This window comes from Pteropus vampyrus, unplaced genomic scaffold (assembly GCF_000151845.1).
Source record: "Pteropus vampyrus isolate Shadow unplaced genomic scaffold, Pvam_2.0 Scaffold16, whole genome shotgun sequence".
NCBI classification, from domain to species: Eukaryota; Metazoa; Chordata; class Mammalia; order Chiroptera; family Pteropodidae; genus Pteropus; species Pteropus vampyrus.
Genome location: NW_011888797.1, coordinates 1,275,117 through 1,297,785, shown reverse-complemented (window position 1 = coordinate 1,297,785; position 22,669 = coordinate 1,275,117). Strand labels below are relative to the sequence as shown.

The 22,669-nt window shown below is 40.1% G+C and overlaps 1 protein-coding gene and 1 pseudogene across 2 annotated transcripts in view; one reads left to right on the top strand and one right to left on the bottom strand.

The window, feature by feature from the left end:
* SLC17A8 (solute carrier family 17 member 8) overlaps positions 1-22,669 on the bottom strand; it is a 40,543-nt gene that overhangs the window by 10,295 nt on the left and 7,579 nt on the right. Inside the window, exons 2-9 of one of the 2 annotated variants that reach the window (XM_023527299.1) lie at positions 18,874-19,126; positions 12,913-13,031; positions 10,957-11,071; positions 9,457-9,544; positions 5,525-5,611; positions 4,887-5,026; positions 4,588-4,737; positions 3,002-3,134 (exon numbers count right to left, since the gene is read on the bottom strand). In XM_023527299.1, the coding sequence (XP_023383067.1) occupies positions 3,002-3,134; positions 4,588-4,737; positions 4,887-5,026; positions 5,525-5,611; positions 9,457-9,544; positions 10,957-11,071; positions 12,913-13,031; positions 18,874-19,126 (1,085 nt within the window). The remainder of the gene's footprint in view (positions 1-3,001; positions 3,135-4,587; positions 4,738-4,886; positions 5,027-5,524; positions 5,612-9,456; positions 9,545-10,956; positions 11,072-12,912; positions 13,032-18,873; positions 19,127-22,669) is intronic. The other variant, XM_011386639.1, reaches the window with a different exon arrangement.
* On the top strand, positions 19,319-19,480 carry LOC111736005 (annotated as a pseudogene).

The following is a 22,669-nucleotide window of genomic DNA, read 5'->3' as shown; positions in this document are numbered from 1 at the left end:
TTAAATGATTTTAACTGTAAATATCCCTTGCCTACAGAAGGAAAAGGAGGTGACAGACTTTAAGAAATGTGTGATCTTTCTCAGATGATAAATGTCCTCTATATTTCTTCTTAGAAAATACGAAACCAACTAAAATTCTCTAGACTATCATAGATCATACGAGTGTTTCATCATATCCAAATCAATCTGGCTTATCAGCAATGGCACAAAACTGTCTTCATGTATTTATCTCTAGTCTAGCATCTCTGCATTTAAGCAAAGTGAAATGACCATGGTCTTTTTTTTTTTAAATTTTCTAGGTAAAGCTCACATTTTCTGTTGTGTCAAAATATAAAATGACATGAAAAGACATGTGAAGAGTTTTCTTGGTTTTTTTGATTGTGTGTGTGTGTGTGTGTGTGTGTGTGTGTGTGTGTTCTAAGATGAGATTGAGACTGAGGAGAATCTATATATGCATTCTAGTTTCTGTAAAAAAAAAAAAAAGTTACTGTCAACAGGCACTTTGCTAGCATTTAAAAATGTTTGAACGTTCTCACCGCCACCACCAAACACCGAAATTACCAATTATGGAGAAACAATGGCCACAGATATTGGGGCAAAATTAAATATAAACAAGACATTCTTATAAAACTATGTTTAGTGTCTTCAAGGCACCTGTCTTCAGAAATAAACTATGCGCGTAAAGTTTAAAAGCAGAATTTTCTTTCAAGTTCCAGATTTAGAGGTTGCATATTTGGGGCCATGGGAAATATGATTGAATAGCAGATATTTATTGAATGCCTCCTTTGGAAAACTTCTGTTTTGTCGATGTTTGAACACAGGAGAAGAAAAAGAGCACTCACACGTGTCGGCCTCATGCTAGGTGCATGTATATGCTGTCTCATTTAATCTTTACAACAATCATCTGAAGTAAATGTTATTAAAAAAATTAGATTTAAAATAAGAAGAAAGCTAAGATCCAAGAACTTTTAAATCCATCTGCTTCCCTCCACCTCCATTGATACCACTTTAGTTCAAGTCACCATCTTCTCTTGACGGAAAAACTGAAACAGCCTCTTAGCTTGTCTCTCTGCTTTTACTCTTGTGTTCTGTGTTCAATTATTCAGATTTAAAAACATAAGTCAGACCATATCCCTTTCCCTGCTTTAACCCCTCCATTTGCTTCCCAGTGCACTTCAAATAAAACCCAGGCTCTGCATATGTCCACAAGGCTTCCCAAGATGCAGCCCCAGCTGTACGTTCTGATCCCACCTCTTGTTACATTCTATCTCGCTCACTAAGCTCCAACCATTCTGACTTTCCTTCCTTGTTCTCTGACATGCCACATTCATGCCTGCCTCAGGGCCATCGCATGTGTTACTCCCTCTGCCTAAAATACTTTCTTACAAGAGCTGTAATGAGGTAGTACATGATGAGTTGCTAACCAAGCGTATGGATAGGAAGGAGCAATCGCTGGAGGCGGACGTAGCCTTAACAAAACACAAAAGGAAAGACAAGCCAATGCAGAAGGATATGTGGAGAGGACTGGGAAGCGAGGTGAAGGTGAGCAGAACTCACAGTAAAGAGAATGGGAGTAAGCACAGACAGAGACGAAGATATATTCAGGGTCTGGTGTGGAGGGCTATTCAGCTGGAACAGAATCTAATAATTAGAAGAGTGGGACTTTGGTTACTATATTAGTTTCCTGTTCCTGCTGTAACAAATTACCACAGACTTAGTGGCTTAAAAACAACACATATTTATTATTGCCCAGTTCTGGAGGTCAAAAGTCCGAAATGGGTCCCACAGAGCTAAAACCAGGGTGTGTCAGCAGGCTATGTTCCTTTTGGAAGTTCCGGGGGAAAATCTATTCTTGCCTTTTCCGGGATCTTTACATGATCTACCACTTGAGTAAGTCCCCTTATTATGCCCTAGTTTCCTCACTGCATTTGGATTTAATAACAGTACTTGCTCCGAAGGGTGGTTATGAGGAACAAACACAATAATATGTGTAAAGACCTGAGCTTCATGTCTGGCACAGAAAGCATTTAAGAAATGCTCATTTTAAAAGCAAAAGAAAAGAGATAAGAAAGTGTAGAGTTTTTAAAAGGTAAGTAGGCAAACATTGTAGGGATTCATGATTGGTTTTATCTACCTCTTTTGAAAAATCACCCAACTTCCATTTCATCCTTGCAAAATCAAAATATAAGGCAAGAACTAAATAAAGCAGGAAAGAGGATGGGGGGTGTGTGTGTGTGTGTGTGTGTGTGTGTGTGTGTGTGTGTGTGTGTGTGTGTGTGTACACCCCTATGCACAAGCATATGTTCGAAGGAAAGAAGACCATTCAGAGGAAATGTTTTTCTTATGTTTCTTACTAAAATGTATATATGTAGAAAGGGAAGATGAAGACAAAGGAATAAACTGCATAAGCAAAGGATTATGTATGTGGAAGGATATATGAGAAAGATAAATAAGAAAAAGATTTGTAACAGGAAAGCATGTCGCTTTGGCTTAAGAGCAGGTGAAAGAAGCATTTCTGCAGTTGCAGGTGGGTATAGATTTATCAACTAAGTTGTCATATCTCAGTTTGCCCAAGTACAGGCTGGATGACTACTTGGTGTCACAGGGATGTGACACTCAAGAATTTGCTGGAGGATGGACTTAGGGGCCTTTTTCTTTTTTTGCATTTGAATAAAAGATTTATTATTTTCTTCTCTGGGAAAAAACGGGAAGTTAGGGAAACACACTATTTTACAGCCCATATTAACTGGTAATTGGTCCTAACCCCTCCTGGCACAGCTGTTGACAGCATTAGCTGTTTAACCAGAACCAAGCTGTTCATCCCCCACAGAAAGTACGTGGACAGCGTGAGGACTGCAGGTTTTTCCCCGAGAGAAGCTAAGAGAGAAGCGGCCTTTAAGATCCTTTCCAGTGATTAGACATAACCTCCAAGTATACTTTGTAGTTCAATTTCATCTCTTTCTATCCAAGCGACTCAAGCCACCTATGAAACCCACAGTACCTCCACAGTTCATGATTTTTCTGACAGCGGTTGTGGTCAAAATTTGTCTGCTTCTTAAATAATCAGCCAGTTGTCCTCCAATAGGCACAACGATGGTCATGACCATGTGTGGGAGTGCTGACAAGAGACCCACCTGGATGGAAAGAAACAATGAGCTATTTTTAGCTACTTCTGGGGCTGTATTTCCCTAATTCCCTGCTCCCACCACCTGCAATGCCCACCACCAATCATGCCACTAAATTTTATCATCTAACTGTAAGGGAACCAGGTAGGACTGAGTTTTGTAATAAATAAACAATGAATGAATGAATGATTTTAAGGAGAGACATAACTGTCTCCTCCACCAGATTGGAAGGTTTTGTTTTTTTGTTTTGTTTTTTTTTTTTTAGTCATTTATACAGTTCATAAAACAATCCCCCTAATTGCTCTTTTTCTCCTCTGGCTCTCCACCTAGCTATTACATTACTGCTGACTGCATTCCCTATGCCGTGCTCCCCAAACCCATGACCATCTATCAACTACTAATTTGTACTTCTTTAACTCTTCACCTCATTCTCCCAGCCCCTCGACACCTCTCCCCTCTGTCCGTCACCATATTGTCCTCTGTATTTGTGAGTCTGTTTTTTATTAGTTTGTTCTTTTTGTTCCTTAGATTCCACATATAAGTAAAATCATAGGGTATTTATCTTTCTCTGTCTGACTTATTACACTCAGCATAATAGCCTCTAGCTCCATCCATGTTATTGCAAATGGTAGGATTTCATTTCTTTAATGGCTAAGTAAAATTCCATTGTATATATGAACTATAACTTCTTTATCCAATCATCTGTTGATGGGAGATTGGAAGCTTAAGGGCAGAGATGACTTTTAGTCATCTTAAGGCCTGGCTCATGGAAGTTAAACACTTGGCACAAAGTGAATGCTCATTGATGGCAGCCACCATTACTTGACCCCATTAGCTCTTGCATGGTCACTTCAGGCAGTGCCTGGAGCTATGCAAACATCAACCTCTACTAGGCTTCGGCTCTCCCCCTTGGAGGAAGGAGGCTTAATTCTTTTATGATAATGGCTTACATTTCACCATCCACACCCTTTTCCCCTGAAATACAGGCAACCTAATGACAATGGCTGGAGACATTGATAGAGACTCTTATACAAGGCAATGGTCATTAGTGTTATAACGACCATTATGGAGAGAGGGGTGATCTGCAAAATAAGCTTTAGAGTTCTTATTACTTATTCACGGAGTAATTTATAGGGGGCGGGGAAAGAAAACCTCTCACTGTTAAATCTTTTTATCTTTGTCTAATATGCCATCCTCGAGTTAGCTTCAAAAACACTTTGAGTTCGGGTAGAACATAAATCTTTAAAAGCAACTTAATGCAGCTCTGATCCTTACTAAGAAGAAATTAAATAACTATGTATACTATACACAGAATGTATGATTTGTCTGACATCCAGGGTATTAGGTGTCATAAAATGTTATGAATTAAGATCAGCAATTTAATTATTTTATCATAAAGAATTTTCTCAGTAGAAGTAAGAGATTTAAAGTTTGAGAACATTTGAAGCATCTATGTGTTTACCTTACTTATTGCAAATCCAAAGACCTCTTCAAAATAAGCAGGCTGACTTATTAACAGCAAATAAAAGGTCCAGCTTCTGCAAAAATTTGCCACAATGATTGCATAAACCGGCAGTGATGTGAAAAATCTTTTCCATGGTGTATTAAATTTCTAGAGAGTAAAAATATCGTGAGATTTTTAGTGAATATATTGTCAAGTTATTTGTAGTGAATATATTGACAAGTTATGAGTATTTCTCTTACTGATTGTGTTATCCTCATAAAAAAGAGGCAAATCTTCATCTATCCATTGATACTTACACTTAGACTAACCGAGTTAGCTCCTTCTCCTATACTTGTCTCTATATAGGTCCTCTCCTCAAGGGATATTGTTGGGTGAGCTGCCGGGCACTCATAGGCCTGCAACAGCCAAAACATGTACCAAATGATGCCAAACATACCTGCAGTTAAAAAAGAAGAGGCCAAATATGTGGTGACAGAAAGAAATCTAACTATGGGAGGTAAACACAATGTAAATATTTATATAACTTACTATTAAAATGTACAGCTGAAACTTATTAGATTTCATTAACCAATGTCACCATAAAATTTTTAATTAATTAATTAAAAAATAAAGAAATAATTAAAAATTTTTTAAAAAAAAGTCTTGATGATATGGTCTCATTTCCTTTTATCTCTAAATTTTTCATTTTTCAAAATATTCCCAAACAGTACTATGTTCAGCTAGGAGAAAATGTTTCATAGTTATTAACTGGTATTTAAAGAAAGATAATGTTCTGCTTATTAAGAAACTCGACTTTAATATAAATGTTAACTGAATCATAGGTAGACAAGTATTCCACTTATATGATAAATTTGTGTTAATAATTTCTATTTTAGTAAGTGCTTAGCCATGTCCATGAGTCACCCCTGGGAACTCATGAAGTCAAATCACTCACCATAAATATAAAAGACGGAGGCCCATCCGATGTACTGCACCAACACCCCCGCCAGGGGCATAGCGATCACTGCCCCCGCGTAGGAACCTAGAACAAGAAAAGATGGAGGGAAGTTTAGCAACAGTCAGGCAAGCCCTCCCAGCCCATTTAGAATGCATGTGGTACAGCTGAGGATGAATCAGACCCAGCAGAAGTCAGAATGTCCCCGTGCAGGACAGGCAGACTCCCAGCGTGCCTTAGTGCAGGGTTTCCAGGAGGGAAAAGTTACCAGGATGTCCTTGAACTTCATCCAGGTACTATGGAGGGATTCAACAGAGATTTCTCAGGCACAACGATTTGAAGTTAATGACAAATTAGAATAAAAGATGAGAAAAATCTGGGAGAAATTTGAAACAGTCACAGTATTGAGTACTGAAGACAGCAAGCAAAGAAACGTATGGCTCTGCTTTTCAGAGCTCGCAGTTCAGAAGGATTATCACCTAGGTCTTTAAATGAAAGACTATTAAAGGATCATGCTTGATTTTTATTTTTTTAAATCAGGAAACGGTTAAATGACATTTAAACAATTAAATGGCAGGATGACCAGGATGGCTGTTGTCTCTATCTACCTCCTAAATAGGTACATTTTTAAGTTTATTTTTTATTTTGTAAATAGTTAACCTTGTAAATACTTATCTATGTGTGGATGTTTATCTAGTCGAGACAAGATAATGAGGACAGAGGCAGTGACCTGGCCTCCACTGTCTCCTGCAGCTCTGTAATATCTGCTGGAGAAACACAAGCCCTGCAAACTCCCAAGAAACTTGAACTGAATCAAAAAAATAACTAACCGAAATTCCCTCTGGGCTGTGAATAAAATAATTCTTGCTTCAGAGAAAGTGAGCAGCCAAAGGAACTACTGTATCCCAGAATCCAATGTTAAGGAAGGCCTCTGGGAAGCGGGAGTTTGGGGATCTTCCAGAAAGGGAGATTAAACCCCATCTTTCCAAGCTCGGCCTGACTGGCTATGAAAGGCCCGACCGGGAATACGAAATCCAAACATCGTGACACCTGAGGAAGTCTCTCGATCTCTCCAAACCATTTTCCTCAGCTAGGAGATGGGGATGAAATCTCTATCTCACGGGGCTGTTTTAAGGATCAAATAAATGACATCTGTGCTGCATAAATGCCAACTATTACTGCTACCGTCTTGTGGTCTTGTGCAGAATAACAGCACACAATTTTTTTTTTTTTTTTTTTACCTCAGATTTTCTCAAACTAATAAGGCAAGAATTCCAGGGCATATCATTTAGAAAGAGCTGCACCCAACTCCACTGTGGGTGTGGAGGAGGTGGTCTTCTTCCCCAGGCCAAAGACCCCAGGAGTGGGGGGTGGAAGGCTCACGTTTAGGTGATGCAAAGGACTGCCCAGGACAGGGAACGTCAGGGGATAACCCACCACAACTAGGGTGTATTGGGGGCTTCCTGTGACCCCAGCACTGCGCCGAGCATTCTGGACCCATGATTTTATTTAACCCTACTTTCAACCTGATGATGTTGGTACCAATATCATTCTCATTTTACAGAGAAACCAAGGCTGAGGGAGAGGAGGTAAATTGCCTGAGGTCACACAGCTATGAGTGACAGGAACCCAGGTCTGTAGGAATCCAAAGGCTTTACCCTTACCTTTTAATAATTCAGGCCTGCCTCCTCCACTCAGAAACGCCCTATAGTTCCTCACAGTAAGAGGCATTCTTGTCCTGAGGAAATTTTATGACTTGAAACTGTCTTTCTTCCCTATTCAACAAACTCTTTATTATCCTCCACACACAGCTGAATATAATCTCCTATCACACACCCGCATCTCCTTAGCATTTGCCTATAGGCACTTCGTGACCAAACGGCCCTGGGACTGACAGTGCCTCCATCCCTCTGTGTGCTCACCACAGAGGAGAGAGGGGGCCCTCGATGCTTGTCGAATGGCGTGGAAACTGGGGCATAGGCTAACTGGGGGTGGGAGGGTTCATAGTTCTGTCCTCACTAGCTGTGAGAATTTATATATCTTTTTCCTTCCTCAGCCTCCTTTTCCTCTGTAAAACAATGATTATAGCTAGATAGTTTCTAAAGTTCCTTTCAACTCCATTATTTTTGAAGTATAAGAACTAGTTAGCCCCAAGCCTGGATTTCCTTCTTATGAGTTTCCCTTGGCTGTTCTTTGAAACCGAGGCCACATCTTAGCTGGGAAATGTAATAAAGCCTGTGACTTTGATCGGGTAACTTCCCCCTGAGAGTCAAACCATTTCTTAAATCAGCCCTTTGAGGGCTCTCAAGACACTAAGGATGGGGAGTGGCACTAGTCATTCTTGTTTTGCTGGCAAATTAAAATGAAAGGCCTTATAAATAAACCATCCAAGGAAAATAAGGTCAAGGATCTGACAATTCACAAGATCAGCTGGGGCAGAATATCATATTCTTCTAGAGTTGGTATAAGGTCAGTAGTGGGGGTGGAGATGATCTTGAACTTCAAACACGAGGACAGAAATGGTTTCTGAGGACGAGAGAGGCTAAAGATGTGAAGACCTCTCAGCTGTGTATACAGTTCCGAACTAAGTACAAAATAGGCACATTGGTGAATATTACACACCAAATTCCCATGGATGATATTATTATTATTATTATTATTATTATTATTATTATTAATTATTAAAGGAGGTAGAGAGACTGAGGGAGAAAAAAATAAAAGTATTCACAGAAATAAAGAGGCAGCTTTATTTCTTCCTTTAGCTAGGAATACAGGTTAGCTTCTCTTAGGAAAGGCATGCACTAGCTCGAAAAATTAGACAGATCTAAATTCTGATCCTAATTCTGCTCAGGCCCCATTGTGACTTTTGCAGCCTAAAGCACTTTGTCTTCCTGGGTCCCTTCCCTCATTAAAAAAAAAAAAAAGTTACAACTGTACTGATGGTGGCAGCATGTGCTGTCCTCGTTCAGTTTGTGATTGACACCTAGGTAAACCCTTCAGAACACTGATTACTGGTAAAGATATGTAGGGATCAGTGCCAAAGGCATAGCTTTGAGTAAGGCAACCTTAGCAAGGTAAAGTTGGGAGACCCAGGAATTAAAGTTACATCAGTATCTGAAGGGCCACTAATTTACTTTTAAGTAAACTGGATGATCTCCCCTTCATTTTTACCTGGAATACAATGGTGAAAATTAATTCAAAGGTCTCGATGACAATATTTACGTAGTAGTGTGTGGAAAGGAAAGGTCTGAATCTAGCATCAGGTGATCTGGCTCCAGCTCTGTAACTTAGTAGCTGTGTGACCTTGGGCAAGTTTTTTTGGACTTTCGTTTCAGTTCAGTGAAACTAAGCTTTAAACTTTAGTTTCAATTTCTCCATCTGTAGAAAGAAGAGGAGTAGGGGGCTTGAGTCTCTCTCTTCCATTTTTGACTTTGGCAAATATCATTTGCAGGCTAATCCAACAACCCCTTTCAAGCCCTTCTTTCTTACCTTTTTCTACTAATAGGGCTTTGCTAGACTCTTGCTTTCCTAGCGTCCTCTGCAGTTAGTAAAGCATATGACACAATTAGGGCTAATGAAATATAAGTGGACTTCTGCTAGGGCATTTCGGGAAAGTTTTTGCTTTCCTGATGAAAGGAACAGAAATGGCTAGGACACCCTTTCCCAAGTCTTCCTGCCTTGGATGTGGACTTGATGCCTGGAGCTGGGACAGCCATCTTGGGAACAAACACGAGAGTAAAAAACAATCACTCTGAGACAGTGGAGTAGAAAGTCGGAACATGTTGAGGCCCTGGATGGATCATTGAGCAGCAGAATCAGTACCGGCAGCCACTCACCTGTGGACTTCCGTTATGTAAAAAAAATAAATGCTATGGTCTTTGGAAATCAAAAGCATTCCTAAATAAAACTTGTTATGATTATAATACGCTTACCACAAAAAGAGGTTGTGGCCAGTCGGCTTCTCTCTAACGGTGGTGCCCACTTACTCCACATCCCATGGCAGGCTGGGTAGGTCACACCCTGGCAAATGGTTGAAAATGGGTTATTTAATTTGACTCCAGTTTCTTTTTGTGTTAAAAAACACGTGGATCCTGATTCTTTAACACAGGCTACAATATAAAAGCCCAATTCAGATACTAAGTAGCACGTGTCAGCTATTTTGACTGACAGCACAGATACTGAAACTTAAAGACCAGTTCAAATGTGAGCATAGTAGGGAATGGGAAAGGGGGTTTATATTTCACATTATTACAGAATATCACTGAAGAAAGGGACTTCTGCAATCAGTGGGTCTATCCTCTCATTTAAGGTACAGAATCTGAGGTTCAGAGACATTAAGTAGCTAGACTCTAGTCTTCACAGCTGCTAATATCGTGTTCTTTCTACCACATCAGTATTTTCCAAAACGTGGTATATGTCCCTCTAGAGTTGGACTTGAGATGCTACAACAACCTACAGTTTTTATTATAATCATGACATATATATAATAATATGCTTTAGAAAAAAATGTAACTAGCACATGAAACCCATGATTTCAAAGATGTTTTTGCTTATGATGAAGTTCTTTGGGTTTTTCTGGTTTTTGGTGTTTTAAGTGAATTAATCTAGGGAAAAATTGTCATTAAACAATCGTACAAATTATACACAGACATGACAGAAGTGACAAAGTTTAGTGGTGAACGACTGTGTTTGGGAAACACTTCTCTACATCAGGGTTTGGGAAACTATGGCCTGATTTGGCTCACTATTGGTTTTTGTACAGCCCCCAAGCAAAGAATAGTTTTCACATTTTTAAGTGGTAAGCAAAAAAATTGAAAAAAAAAATTCTATAGCATGTAAAAATCACATGAAATTAAAATTTCAGTATCCAAAATGTTTTATTGGAACATAGCCATGCCTATTTGTTTACATATTGTCTCTGGCTGCTTTTGCACTGCAATAGCAGAGTTGACCAGTTGCCTATGGCCAGCAAAATCCAAAATATTCATCCTTTGTCTCTATATCATGCTACCTCCTTCATCGAATTAAATCTCTATATAAGAGTACACTCTTGAAAATTTACAGATTTATTAAATCCCTTTAAGTTGTTTCAATGGAAAAAGCTCTTACTATGTGAACTGTAGATTTTGGGCTTTAGTTTCATCATTTATTAAATGAAAGGGGTTGGATTAAAGTATCTCCAAGGTCATTTCCAGCTCATGTGAAATTCTGTGCTGTATGAAGTGGTCCTCCACTGTGTTTAAATTTGGAAACACACGAGGTTTTTAAATTAAAGTACTCATAATAGTAGCCATAACCATATAGCTGAGATAGCAAGACAAGGTAGAAGACAGGAAAACTGAGTCAAAGGGGTTTTCTTAAGAAGCTGAATTTTCTAAAGGACCACGATGTCTCCAGCGATATCAAAAACTGGTAAGGAAAGAATCTCCTACCTCCACTAGACCTTGCAAAATTCTGACACACATGACACAGCTGTAATGCACTCTGGCTGCAGAAGGAATGAACATGTTCAAGGTCGATGTTAAGAAGATGGCAGCTCCAAAAACCCTGAGAGACCAAAACACTGTGTTATTAGGCAGGCCTGCTCACAGATGTGGCACTTCAGTTAAAAATCAGAAATGGCCCTGACAGTTCATGGAAGATCACTATGCAAGTTAATAGAAAGAGAAATAGATGTTGTGTTAGAGTCCAGTGGGTCCCAAGCTAGAGTGTTAGGCTGCTTTGATTCTCAAGCTCCAGTGCCTGGACCAAATTACAGGCAGGTTTTTGGCAGTACAGATGTGTCTGCTTGGATGAGGTCCTAAAGCTGGAGACTGACCAGCATGAGGTGAGCTTGCCATCGACCCACCGTTCTGCTTGGTTCTACCTAATTGATCCATTCATTCTGACTATTACCTCGTGACTTGTACACATTTGGGTTGCGTCTCCTGCTTCACGGTTCTGCTGTCACTTTACCAGAAGGGGTTACTGGTAAAGTGAGAAGCATGCTATGTCCTGGACCAGCCAAGCACAAGACAGGCTGTGTACCTGTGTCAGCCCCCAACTCTCTGTCCAGTGCCACTTGCCTTCTCCTCCCTGCCTGGACAGAAGTGTCCTAGGAAAAGAGAACGGCCAGTATTTTCTTCCTTTCTCACATGTGTTAATGATGCTTTGGCCCATTTTACATGCCGTGAAGTCATATTATGCATGATTTCTTTTTAGGGCAGAAGTGTAAGCAATAACCCCAGATACCATAGAAGTCAATATTTTATCACTTGTTAAAAAGAATTCAATGGGTAAGTGACAATAAATAAAGAACACAAATTAAACAAGAACGTAAGTAAATACTGTCTTGCTTATACATATTTATATCTTATGGTAGTGATTTTCAAACTTTTTTGAACTTGACCCAGAAAATAACATATATTTTATACTGAAACCCAATACATACTCATACACACAAAAATAATCAAAACAAGTTTCAAAGACCAATACTTAAATGTGCAATGGACTGAGACATTTTCCGTTCTATTTTATTCTGTTTGATCATCTTCTATTTCTCTCTCTTTTTTTAGAAAATGTTCATTGGTAAATCGTTATATTGATATCATTACCATCTAATGAGTTGTGTTTTAGAGCTTGAAAAAAACCTGCCTTATAAATGCACACTTCACAAAGTCCATATATGTAAAGTCCCACAGGACACACAATTGGAAGGGACCTGGAGATACCTTAGTTTTAGCACACTCCTTTTCTAGTGCATATATACCATACATCTCCTCCAAGTGGCCATCGTCTTCTTTTTGAATACCTCTAGTGATAGAGAACCCATTGCTTTTTGAGGCAGCTCATTCTGTCTTGACCACTTTTAATTGCTCAAACATCATATAGAATATCAAGGGCATTAAAGATACCTTGTAATCTAGAGGCAAGTCCCTACTACTCACATGACAAAACCTGCAATGTACTGGATGATATTAACATAGTACAGAGGATCACAGAATGTCACTGGTCAAAGGGAGCTCAAACACAATTTAATCCATGCTTCATTTCACAGATGAGGAAACTGAGGTTTAGAGAAGGAAGGAAAGTGACTCAATAAATATCACCAAGTGAGTTACTTAGGGTCTAGAAGCTGCTTCTCCTGACTCTCAGTTAATTGCTTTTTATAGTACATAAACACTGAAAGAATTGCAAGATAAATTAGATTAAACAAAAAGGTAAATAAAGAGAGACTTTTAAGAATAGGATCATATAGGATCATATGGGATCTGTGAATCACATCTATTGGAATGGCTCTTATCTTTCATTCTGTACCCCCAAATTGAGAGCCAGCTATACAGACTTGGTAAAAGTACAAAGCCATGTTATAATTTGTGCAGTACTCATGTTCTATCAGTTTATCTTACCTGTTAGCAGCAAATTTGTTTGAAATGAAACCACCTGGAATTTGTGTCACAATATAACCCCAGAAAAAAGATCCGTGGATAAGGCCCACCGTCTCTGGATCCCAGTTAAATTGTGCTGTCTGAAAATGAGAAGTTGGATACAGTTGTGTTTGTAAAATAAATACTTGACCGCCATTTTTCACTGATGATCCTACATAATAACCCACAAGTTCCTTCTTTCCTTCCTTTATGCAACAAATACTTATGGAGTGCCTCTTATGTGCTTGGGATATAGCAATGAATACAATGAAGTGCCTACTCTCATGGAGCTCACTTTCTAGTGAAAAAAAGGAGAGATTATGCACAAATTTAAATATATATACATATACAAACATCCCCCTAATAATGATGAGTGCTAAGAAGAAAATTAAAAAAAAAAACTTGTGAAGAAAACAAAAAATTAGTTCTAGGTTTACTAGATTATTTACTAGGTTATTCAGATAACCAGTTTACTGAAAGCACAAAAAGAACGAGAGTCTTAAAAGTCTCTCATTTAACAAGGATAATGAAACTTATTCTACCTACCTATAGGCTGCATGAGGATAAACAGCATGAATATTTCTAGTAGGTTAGAGATTTTGCATTTAACACATTAAGATAGTGCTTGGAACATAGTGTAGACTCAAAAATGTTAGCAGCCATTGTTGTTATGATGATGACGATGGCAATAAAATAGCCTTCCACAACTCTTAAGTCACTGAAAATGTGATTTTCCTGGACTGGAGCCCCTCTCTTCACTTTCTTCTCCAGGCAAAGTAATTCACTCTATTTCGGACTCCCTGCAAATGTCCCTTCCTCTGAGGAAGTCCCTCCACTCCCCGGAATTGATGTGGTCACTTCCTCCTGTGCTTGTTCCACGGACCCCTGTTCTTACAGCCATGACCCCCACACCGTGCTGTTCTCAAACTAGTCATCCACCTGTCCACTTCCCATACTGGGTGGCAAGCAACGCTAAGGGAGCATCCGTGTACTTTTGACTTTATAGCCTCTGTACCTAAAACAAAGACCTGGAACAAGAAGGTATAAGTAAATATTTGCCAAATAAATAAATGGCTTTGGAAAGCATTGATATCAAAATGCAAGGTGCTCCTATTTTGGAGTAAGGGTTCGTAATTAGCTACATACTCTGTCTCATAAACTTTCATCGCCGTTTATTTTCCTCTCACTAATTAGTATGTATTTATTTGCTCATTTATTCAACATTCACCTAGTGCCTCCTGTGTGCCGGTCAGGTGTCAGACAGTGTAAATACAAGCTCACAAGCAAATTGCCTTTGCCTTCTCAATCATCACAGTCCAGGTAACATTGGCCTGTACTCTGGGCTGTATTTCCCATTTTGCAGATTAGGAAGTTGAAGCTCAAGAATAAAATGGACCTAACAATCATTAATTTGAATCAGCTCATCGAATTTTTATTTCATGCTACCACGTGCCACACATTGTTCCAGGCACTAGGGATGCAGCAGTGAATGTCAATAGCAATTGCTGTCTTCGCGAAGATGCCAGCAGGGATGGCAGATAATAAACAAGTACAGACTGTGTTGGATGGTGATCAGTGATGAAGAGGAAAAATAAAGCAGGAAAGGGTATAGGAAGCGTTGGGTAGGAGTGTGGTAGGGTATGATTTTAGGCAGAGTGGCCAGGAAAGGCTTCACCGAGGAGATGATTTTTAAGTAAAGCACTTAAAGGAAGGAAGGGAACAAGTTGTGTATTCATTGTTTAAGAGGAGAGCTTTTTGGACAGAGAAATAGCAAGTGCAAAGGCCCTGAGGTAGGAATGTATCTTGTGTATTAGAGGAACCGCAGGATATCAGTATAGTTGGAGAATACTGCCTGAGGGAGAGGAGGGTAGGAGTTAAAGTCAGAGGTTCAAATGATGAAGGGCCCTTTAAGTCATTATGAGAACCTTAGCTTTTGCTGAAAGAGAGATGGAAACCACTGGAAGCTTTGAGCAGAAAACGGACATGATTTTGTTACGACACCTTCCACATATTTCCTCCTTTAATCCTTAGAACATCAAGAGGTAATTATAATAAACTCTTTTATTATAGATGAGGAAACTGAGGCTTAGAGAGATAAATTTACTTGCCCAAGTCATACTAGTTACAAGTAACTAGTTACAACTAGTGACAATGAGAGCTGAGATCGAGACCTCTTACCTGCCTGACCCAAAACACTACATTCTTTCCATTGTTTGTAAAGACTTGGCTTTCTTACTAAAAAGTAGAGACTAGACTTCTTTGCCTTGAGTCACAGTATGATCCAAAGAACCAAGGATCAAAAGCAGAGGAACCCACTTCATCCAGTAGCTGATAGTCCATCACATTGTCCCTTGCTCATGCCTTTCTCTCAGAAGGGATGGTGCTTCTGTTCATTCTCTGAAGGAAAAGGTATATGAAGAAGAGCACTTGGTCCTGCTGAGAACTGACTTTCATCATCACTTGAGCCCCATTAGAATCACAATGGCCCCATGTACAAATCATCCCTGTAAGCCAAGCACTGCGTCAGATACTGTGTTAGGTTAAAAAATGACGCCCAAAAGTTATGCACACAAAATCCCTGCAATCTCTAAATGCTGCCCTATTTGGGAAAAAGGTTTTGCCGATATGATGAAGTCAAGGATCTTGAGATGAGTTATCCTGAATTATCCAGCTGTGCCCTAAAATCTTATGACAAGTATCCTCACAAAAAAAAAAGGCAGAAGGAGGTTTGAGACAGAGGAGAAGGCCACGTGAAGACCAAGGAGATTGAGATTAGAGTTATGTGGCCACAGCCAAGTACTGCCTAGAGCCACCAGAAACTAGAAGAGGCAAGGAAGGATTCTCCCCTAGAGCCTCCAGAGGGAGTGTGGACCTGCTCACACCTTGATTTTGGACTTTTGGGCTCCACAATTGTAAGAGGATACATTTCGGTTGTTTTAAGCCACGTTTGTGATCATTTGTCATGGCAGCCTTAGGAAATTAACAGAGGTACTAAATATATTAGTACCAAATCTGATCTGCAAAGCAGCCCTTTTATTCCCATTTCACAATAAGGGCAATGAGGGTTAGCAAAGAATTTCTAGAAATGCTGATTCCTGCCTCCCTGCTCACATTTCCTTCTAAGAGGATTCCTCCCTTCCCCCGGCAACAAGGGTCTCTCTCCTGCTGACTGAACATCTCAATAGAGAGAGCCAAGGCTGGTGTCTCTGTCTGTCTGTCTGTCTCATCTGTCTGTCTCTCTGTCTCATGTGAACCCAGAGATTCTAGTTAATACTGAACACTTGAATTGACACAAGTCACATTGGAGTCAGGGCCAAGGAAGTCGGCTCCCTGGCAAGGCGAAGGCTCAAGGATCTTCGGCATTGGAGGGCAGTGGGAAACCATGGAAAAAGAAAGACAGCAGTCCATGGGGAGCCCAGGAGAATGAAGCCCACTCAGATGGAAGCAGAGGAGAAGCCACGAGGAGCAAGCAAGCTGGAGAGCTGAGCTAAACATTTCCCAGTTCCTGCAGGGTCAGGCTCCACTCTGCCCTTCCTGCCGGAGCCTCTGTTCATGCCTTGGAAACAATTAGGTAAAGATTCCTTTTTTTCCTCTCTGCAGTGGAAGACAGCGTAGATTTCAGGCCCATCTCAGGCTGTCCCCCCACCACCTGTCCAGGGCACAGACTGCACAAACTCACACAGCAGATCTGCTTTCTCACTTTCATGAGGTCCCTGACAGCCTTAACATAATCCCCTTTTTAACCTGAACTGTTTTCACTGCATTTCTATTCTTTTGCAACCAAGAATCCCTTACCAAAACAGAAGGTCTCAGAGCTAATAAATAAAAGTCAAGTTTAGAACCAGGTCTGGCCAACTCCAAAGCCTGTCCTCTTAGCCCTACGGGGCTCATGACTCACAGGAAGGAGTCTCGGCGTTTCCTGAGGGTAATGAGAAACTACTGCCAACTTCCTCAAACTTCTGTCTTTTATTGCTTACCATATGCCAGAAACTGTTCAAAGTGAGTCAGATGCTTTAAAACTCATATTACCCTGCAAATGATTATTCACACATCAGCTAAAATTACCTTTTATACCACTGGTAGAATATATGCCATATATAGTAAGACCTACCTATTCATATTGCTAACGTTCTTTAGAAAATGAGGATTTAAGATTTTCTCAGTGCAAAATAGTTTTTTCCTCTCCTCCATAAAATGAAAATCAAACAAACAAAATTATCGGCCATTCAGAGCCTTTCTTTGCCACCAGTTTGAACATGCTCAACTGATAACTATGTTTTGTTCTGTTTGGATAAGAAAGAAATGGCCTGCAATAAATTAGAGTAGTTTTAGAGCTTCTGACACACTGAAATGACATTAAGTTTCTCTAAGACTCCAGAGGGCAGGACCGTAGAAACCAGAGAGCACACACTAGCATTGTTCCTCAGGTTTATCAAAATGTCCTTTCCATATGACTCAAAGCAGACTCTGCCTCTTTTCAGACAACAAGCAAATGCAAACCAGCATCCCATTTTGATGTGGGCCTCAGCAGACAAGTTTTAATTAGCTGGCCTTGCTCACACAAGGCTGGAAGAACTCATGTGATACGCATCTGAAACCTCGCTAGAGTACATCATTCTTTATTTTAAAAATGCATGACATGCCCCCCACTCTTCAACTTCCCCCTTAAAAAAATAAACAACCAGGACATCCTTTAAAATATATTCAGCATCAAGAAGATACTAGTTAGAAGAATCTCCATGGCACTCTTTTCTTTTAGCAGAATAATCTCTCAGATTTAAAAAAAAAAAAAAAAAAGACTTCTTTTTAATGAATTGAAATCAATCACATTTTCCCAAATCGGCCCTTGGCAAGAATTCTTCTGAGTAATGCTGATAGATGTAGCATGAAAGAAAGCGTTCTGCAATCGATTCCTGGAAATACTGCATATCACAGCCTCCTCTCGGAGCTTCTCATAGGACAAAGCATGGCAAAGCCTCCCGTTTTGAACGCCTTCTTCACAGCACAACCTACAGAACGGTGATTTGCCAGACACCCACTTGGGGAACTCTGGTCTAAATGTTCCTGCCACGGTGGGTGGGATGATTAGATGCCTCTCTGCAAATGGATGGATTTCATTCCAGTGCGTGTGTTCAATACAATGAAACATGTATTTCTTGGGTATCTACAGGGCATATATTTTTGTTTTTTCCTCCATCACCTCAATACTTCTTTAGGCCTACCATTTAAGAAACAAACCTGATTTTCTCTTTCCAGCAATGCATAAAAACAATACCATTTAAGTCACTTCAGAGTACGCTTGCTTACAACTACAAGAGCCTCTGAACTGGGAGTCTTGCTTGCCCTCACTTCAATCCCAATCCATTGGGAGATCACTCGCTGGACAGTGATGAGTCTGGAGCACAGAACTGATCGTATCACCTCTGTTCTTAAAGCCCATCTGTGACTCTCGATGTGGTTTACCAGCCTTTACGTGACCTGACCCCTCTATAACTTGCTGCCTCCATCTCTCGATGCTCACCCCCACACTCTACTGTTCTCTTATCGGGGTTCCTGACCTGGAGTCTGTGGATGGAATCCTGTGGATCTGTGAACTCGGATGAGAAAAAAATCGGCATCTTTATTTCTACTAACTGCTAACCAAAATGTTGCATTTTCTGCAATTATGAATGTAGGCAACAGACCACAGTTATATTATCAGTACCTAAGACTCTATTACTAGTTGAAAATATAAACACATTCATATCACATGACAGTTGTTGCCACTATTTCAAACTATGGTTTATAGTTCAAAATACAAAATTATGGTAATTTTTAGACCCATTGCTACATTTTTGTCACATCGATGAATGAAATGCAGTGTTTTCTCTCTGTCTTTCACATAATGAAGTATTTACACAGCTGTGGCCACAAGAGCTCCCACCATAGACTGATGATACTGACCTGAATTTCCGGTTTTCCATCAACATAGACAGTGCTGTTATTGACCATTTCCACAATGGCAACTCCAAGATTACACCGGATCCCAAAGGAAATGCAGAATCCCAGCCCACTCATGATGGCAATAATGTAACGCTTGGGGACGCCACAGCAGTGGCAGTCACAGTGTGGGGGGCTCTGCCTGGACGTCTGCACTGGCCTTCCTTCCTCGTTCAGCTCAATATTATTTTCTTCCTCATTGGTCCCATCAATTTTTCTACAGTGGAAAAAGAATGCACAGAGAAGAAAGGCCAGGATTAGGGGGAAAAAAAAGCACTAGTCAGAAAGAAAAAGCGTACCAACAAAAAAGAAAGGAAAACACAAAAGATAATGCAGCCTGCATTTTTAAAAGTTATTATTACCATCATCATTATTATTACTAAATTAAGTTATAATGGCTAAAATTACTATCGCTTCTTGGCCTTTTGGCTAAGATCAAGTGTAGTAAAATTACTGATATTCTGGATATTGTGTTGTACTTTTATAGGCATTAAGTCTTTTGAATCTCGTAACAACTCCTTGAGGTACACAGTGTTATCTTGCCGCTTTATGGATGAGGAAACAAAGCCCAGGACCAGAGGTTGCATCTTCGACAATGAGCTTTTACTGAGTCTCCTCCTGAAGGGGACCAACAGACTTCATCCACATTGCATGACCCAGACGGCTATTACATTTGACCTTCATTTTAATGTCATTGGAAGCTTACTAAAAAGATATACAGTGGGGAATTAATTTGTAGATTCTTTTTCTTCTTCCTCTTTTTCTAGGTCTTAACCAAATGCTAGGTGAAGGTAGGGAGGTACATTTTCTATCATAGAACACGTGCAGGTGGTTGTGTAGCCTTTCTTTCCTCCTTAGGTGTTTCTTCTAAGCAGGTGATCCTCTGGCATCTTTTAACCAGATGATAGGATTTTTCATTGACTTCTGTAGGTTCAGGTTATGATATGACCATTGCAGAGAATTTACTCTCTTCTTTTAAAAAAGTAATTGAGCACACTGAACATTGTCTGTCAATTATAAAAGGAACTGTTTACATCCGCTCACATAGTGTAACCCTTTGGATTATTTCGAAAAATCTGAAGATCTGGAATTATTAGGCCCACGTTCTTTCATGGCTATAATTGGCTCTCCTGTTTACTAAAGTCCCTATCCTTCCCTATTGTCACCCCCAACACTGAACTCAGTTGCCATTTAACATTACAATTGCACTGTTGCTTTTCTTGAAGTTAAAATGAGGAGGAAAGAAAACATTTTTTGTACACATATTTCTATCAGGAGTAGAAAAACAAAAATTAGACTAGGAGCAAATATGCATAGTCAACCACCATTTATGGATGCTCAGTATCGTAACTGCCCTTGACATTTTGGGTCCTGCCTTACCAGCAGAGAAAATTACTTTTTCTATGCTCTTTTGCATCTATGATGTTGCTATGTGATGTGGACAAATCAGAAGCACTTGAGTGAGATTTAGAAGCCAAAGGAAGCAATAAGAGGAGAATGCAGTATGAAGGGGAAATGGCAATGCTAATGGTGGCAGACGCAGTGGTGGAGGCAACTGGTCCTCCTGTGACTGTTGTGGCAGGATAGCTGGACGACAGCATAATCAGTACTTACAGGCATGCATTGGTGGTGGCTGTGTTTTATCTAGAATCGTCTAGCAGTACGATAGAATATGCTCTCTCCCGCCTTTTTCCTGGAGGTAGAGCATCCAGATCTGGTCCTCCCAGAGAATCTGAGACCTTCTTAACATGTTTCACTGAATTTCATTCCACGTAAGCTAGAGCGGATTCTGTTGATTGCAACTAAGAACTTTGAATGATACCACATGTTTCGTTGTGGAAGTGGGGACTATTTCTATGTGTTAACATGTAAAGTGTGTCTTTGTCAAAAAAAATACCATATGGCCTGCTTTGCACTCTAGGTATCAAGTCTATGGTCCCTGTGCTGAGCTTTAAGAAGCACAGAGAGGTTTGGTTATTGTAAAGATATTTGGGGAAAATTGGAGAAAGAGAGAAAATAAACCATAGATAAGAAAATATACTGCTAGACTAAGAGAAGATAAGAGATGATTAGGAGAGAAAAGACTGAAAATCTAAAAGTTGAGGAGTTCTGTGCCCTACTTCTTAGGCAAAGTCTCTGAGGTGGGGAGTTCTTAAGAGAGAGTTCTAGGGAGCAGATCCTAAAAATGAAAATTTTAAATTTTATTTCTCACTAGCTGGCTGGTGATGAGGACTCTAGCACAGGTGGTAGGTGGAGTGTTTCTGGTGTGTGGTTTCACCTGTGGTGAACTGGGATGGAATGCAGGTGGAAGGGGATGCACTGGTTCATACAATATCTCTGGTTACCGGGGAGGCACGGGAGAAATAGCAATTTCTCCATGGAGTTGAGTGGCTATTATTAAATGCCATTGATGCTTTGAAGAGAGAAAAATGTCAGGATTCAAGCAATCAATCACCAAGTTAAAGGAAAGTGGAATAGTCGGTTGCTTCCTTGTCACCATTTAAAGAGACCTTCTCTCCTGCAGTTGGACAGCAGACGGAACTGAAGATCAGGCACATTGTAAAAACGGCAGAATTCCCTCTGAGTGTGGGCTGGACTTAATGACTTGATTCCCAAAAATGCAGTACAGGAAGTGGAGGAACCTGGCAAACACTTCCTTAACCAAGCAATCAAGGTTAGCATCACTAGTAATAAGTCATGTTGATAGCATGTACCCCCAATAAGATGTAACAAGACAGACATTTTGCCTCTGTAGTATTTCTCACAACCCTAGTCTAATCATAAGAGAAATATCAGACAAATACAAACTGAGGGACATTCTACAAAATACCCAACCAGTGGTCCTCAAAACTGCCTGAGTCGTGAAAAATAAGAGAAGGCCGAGAAACAGTCACAGATGAGAGGAGACTAAAGAGACATGATGACTAAATGCAGTGTGGTATCCTAAACTGGATCCTGGAACAGAAAAAAATGACGTTAGTGGAGAAAGTAATGAAAGTTTTAAAAAGTGTCAAATTTAATTAGTAAGGTACCAATGGTGCTGTCTTAGTTTGGATAAATGTATCGTAAAACATTGACATTAGAGGAAACCGAGTCAGGAGTATATAGAAAATCTCTGTACTACAACCTCTCTGCAAGTCTAAAAATATTCCAAGACAAAAACTTAGCTTTGAAAACAGCAGAACTCCAGAGAAGCTAGAATTCTGAACTTAGGTATGTCTCTTACACCAAAGCCAAGATCCTGATAAGAAACAGGATCCTTAAAATTTAGGGTGGGAAGATATCTGAGACCTGGATTAGGGGATAGCTGCACTTGAACACCTAACGCCCTACATTTCTCGGAACCCCTGGACCTGCAGAAGTGGCCACTCTCCCTCGTTGGAAGATAGAGGCTCCTCCCCCACCTTACTTGAAAACTATGCAAAAGCCTCAAATATAGCAGGTGACTTACAGAACAATGCTGACACGCTTCAGGATCTGCTCGCACCTCCCTTTCTGGACGCCAGACCAATAATTAGAACCAAGTCCCAGATTGGGCACATACTGGGGCCTGCCAATGGGAGAGAAGGGTGTACACGAAAAAAGCAGGATCTGATTGGTATTTACCAGCAGGAGGCGTGAGTGCCTGCCTGGGAACAGATCCTGAATGGGCTAGATGCGAGGGAGATGGAGGGGTGATAAAGTTGAATGAGGGAGAGTTTGTCGATATGAGGGGTCGCTTGGATTGTGTCCCCCAAAAAGATATAGTCAAGTCCTAACT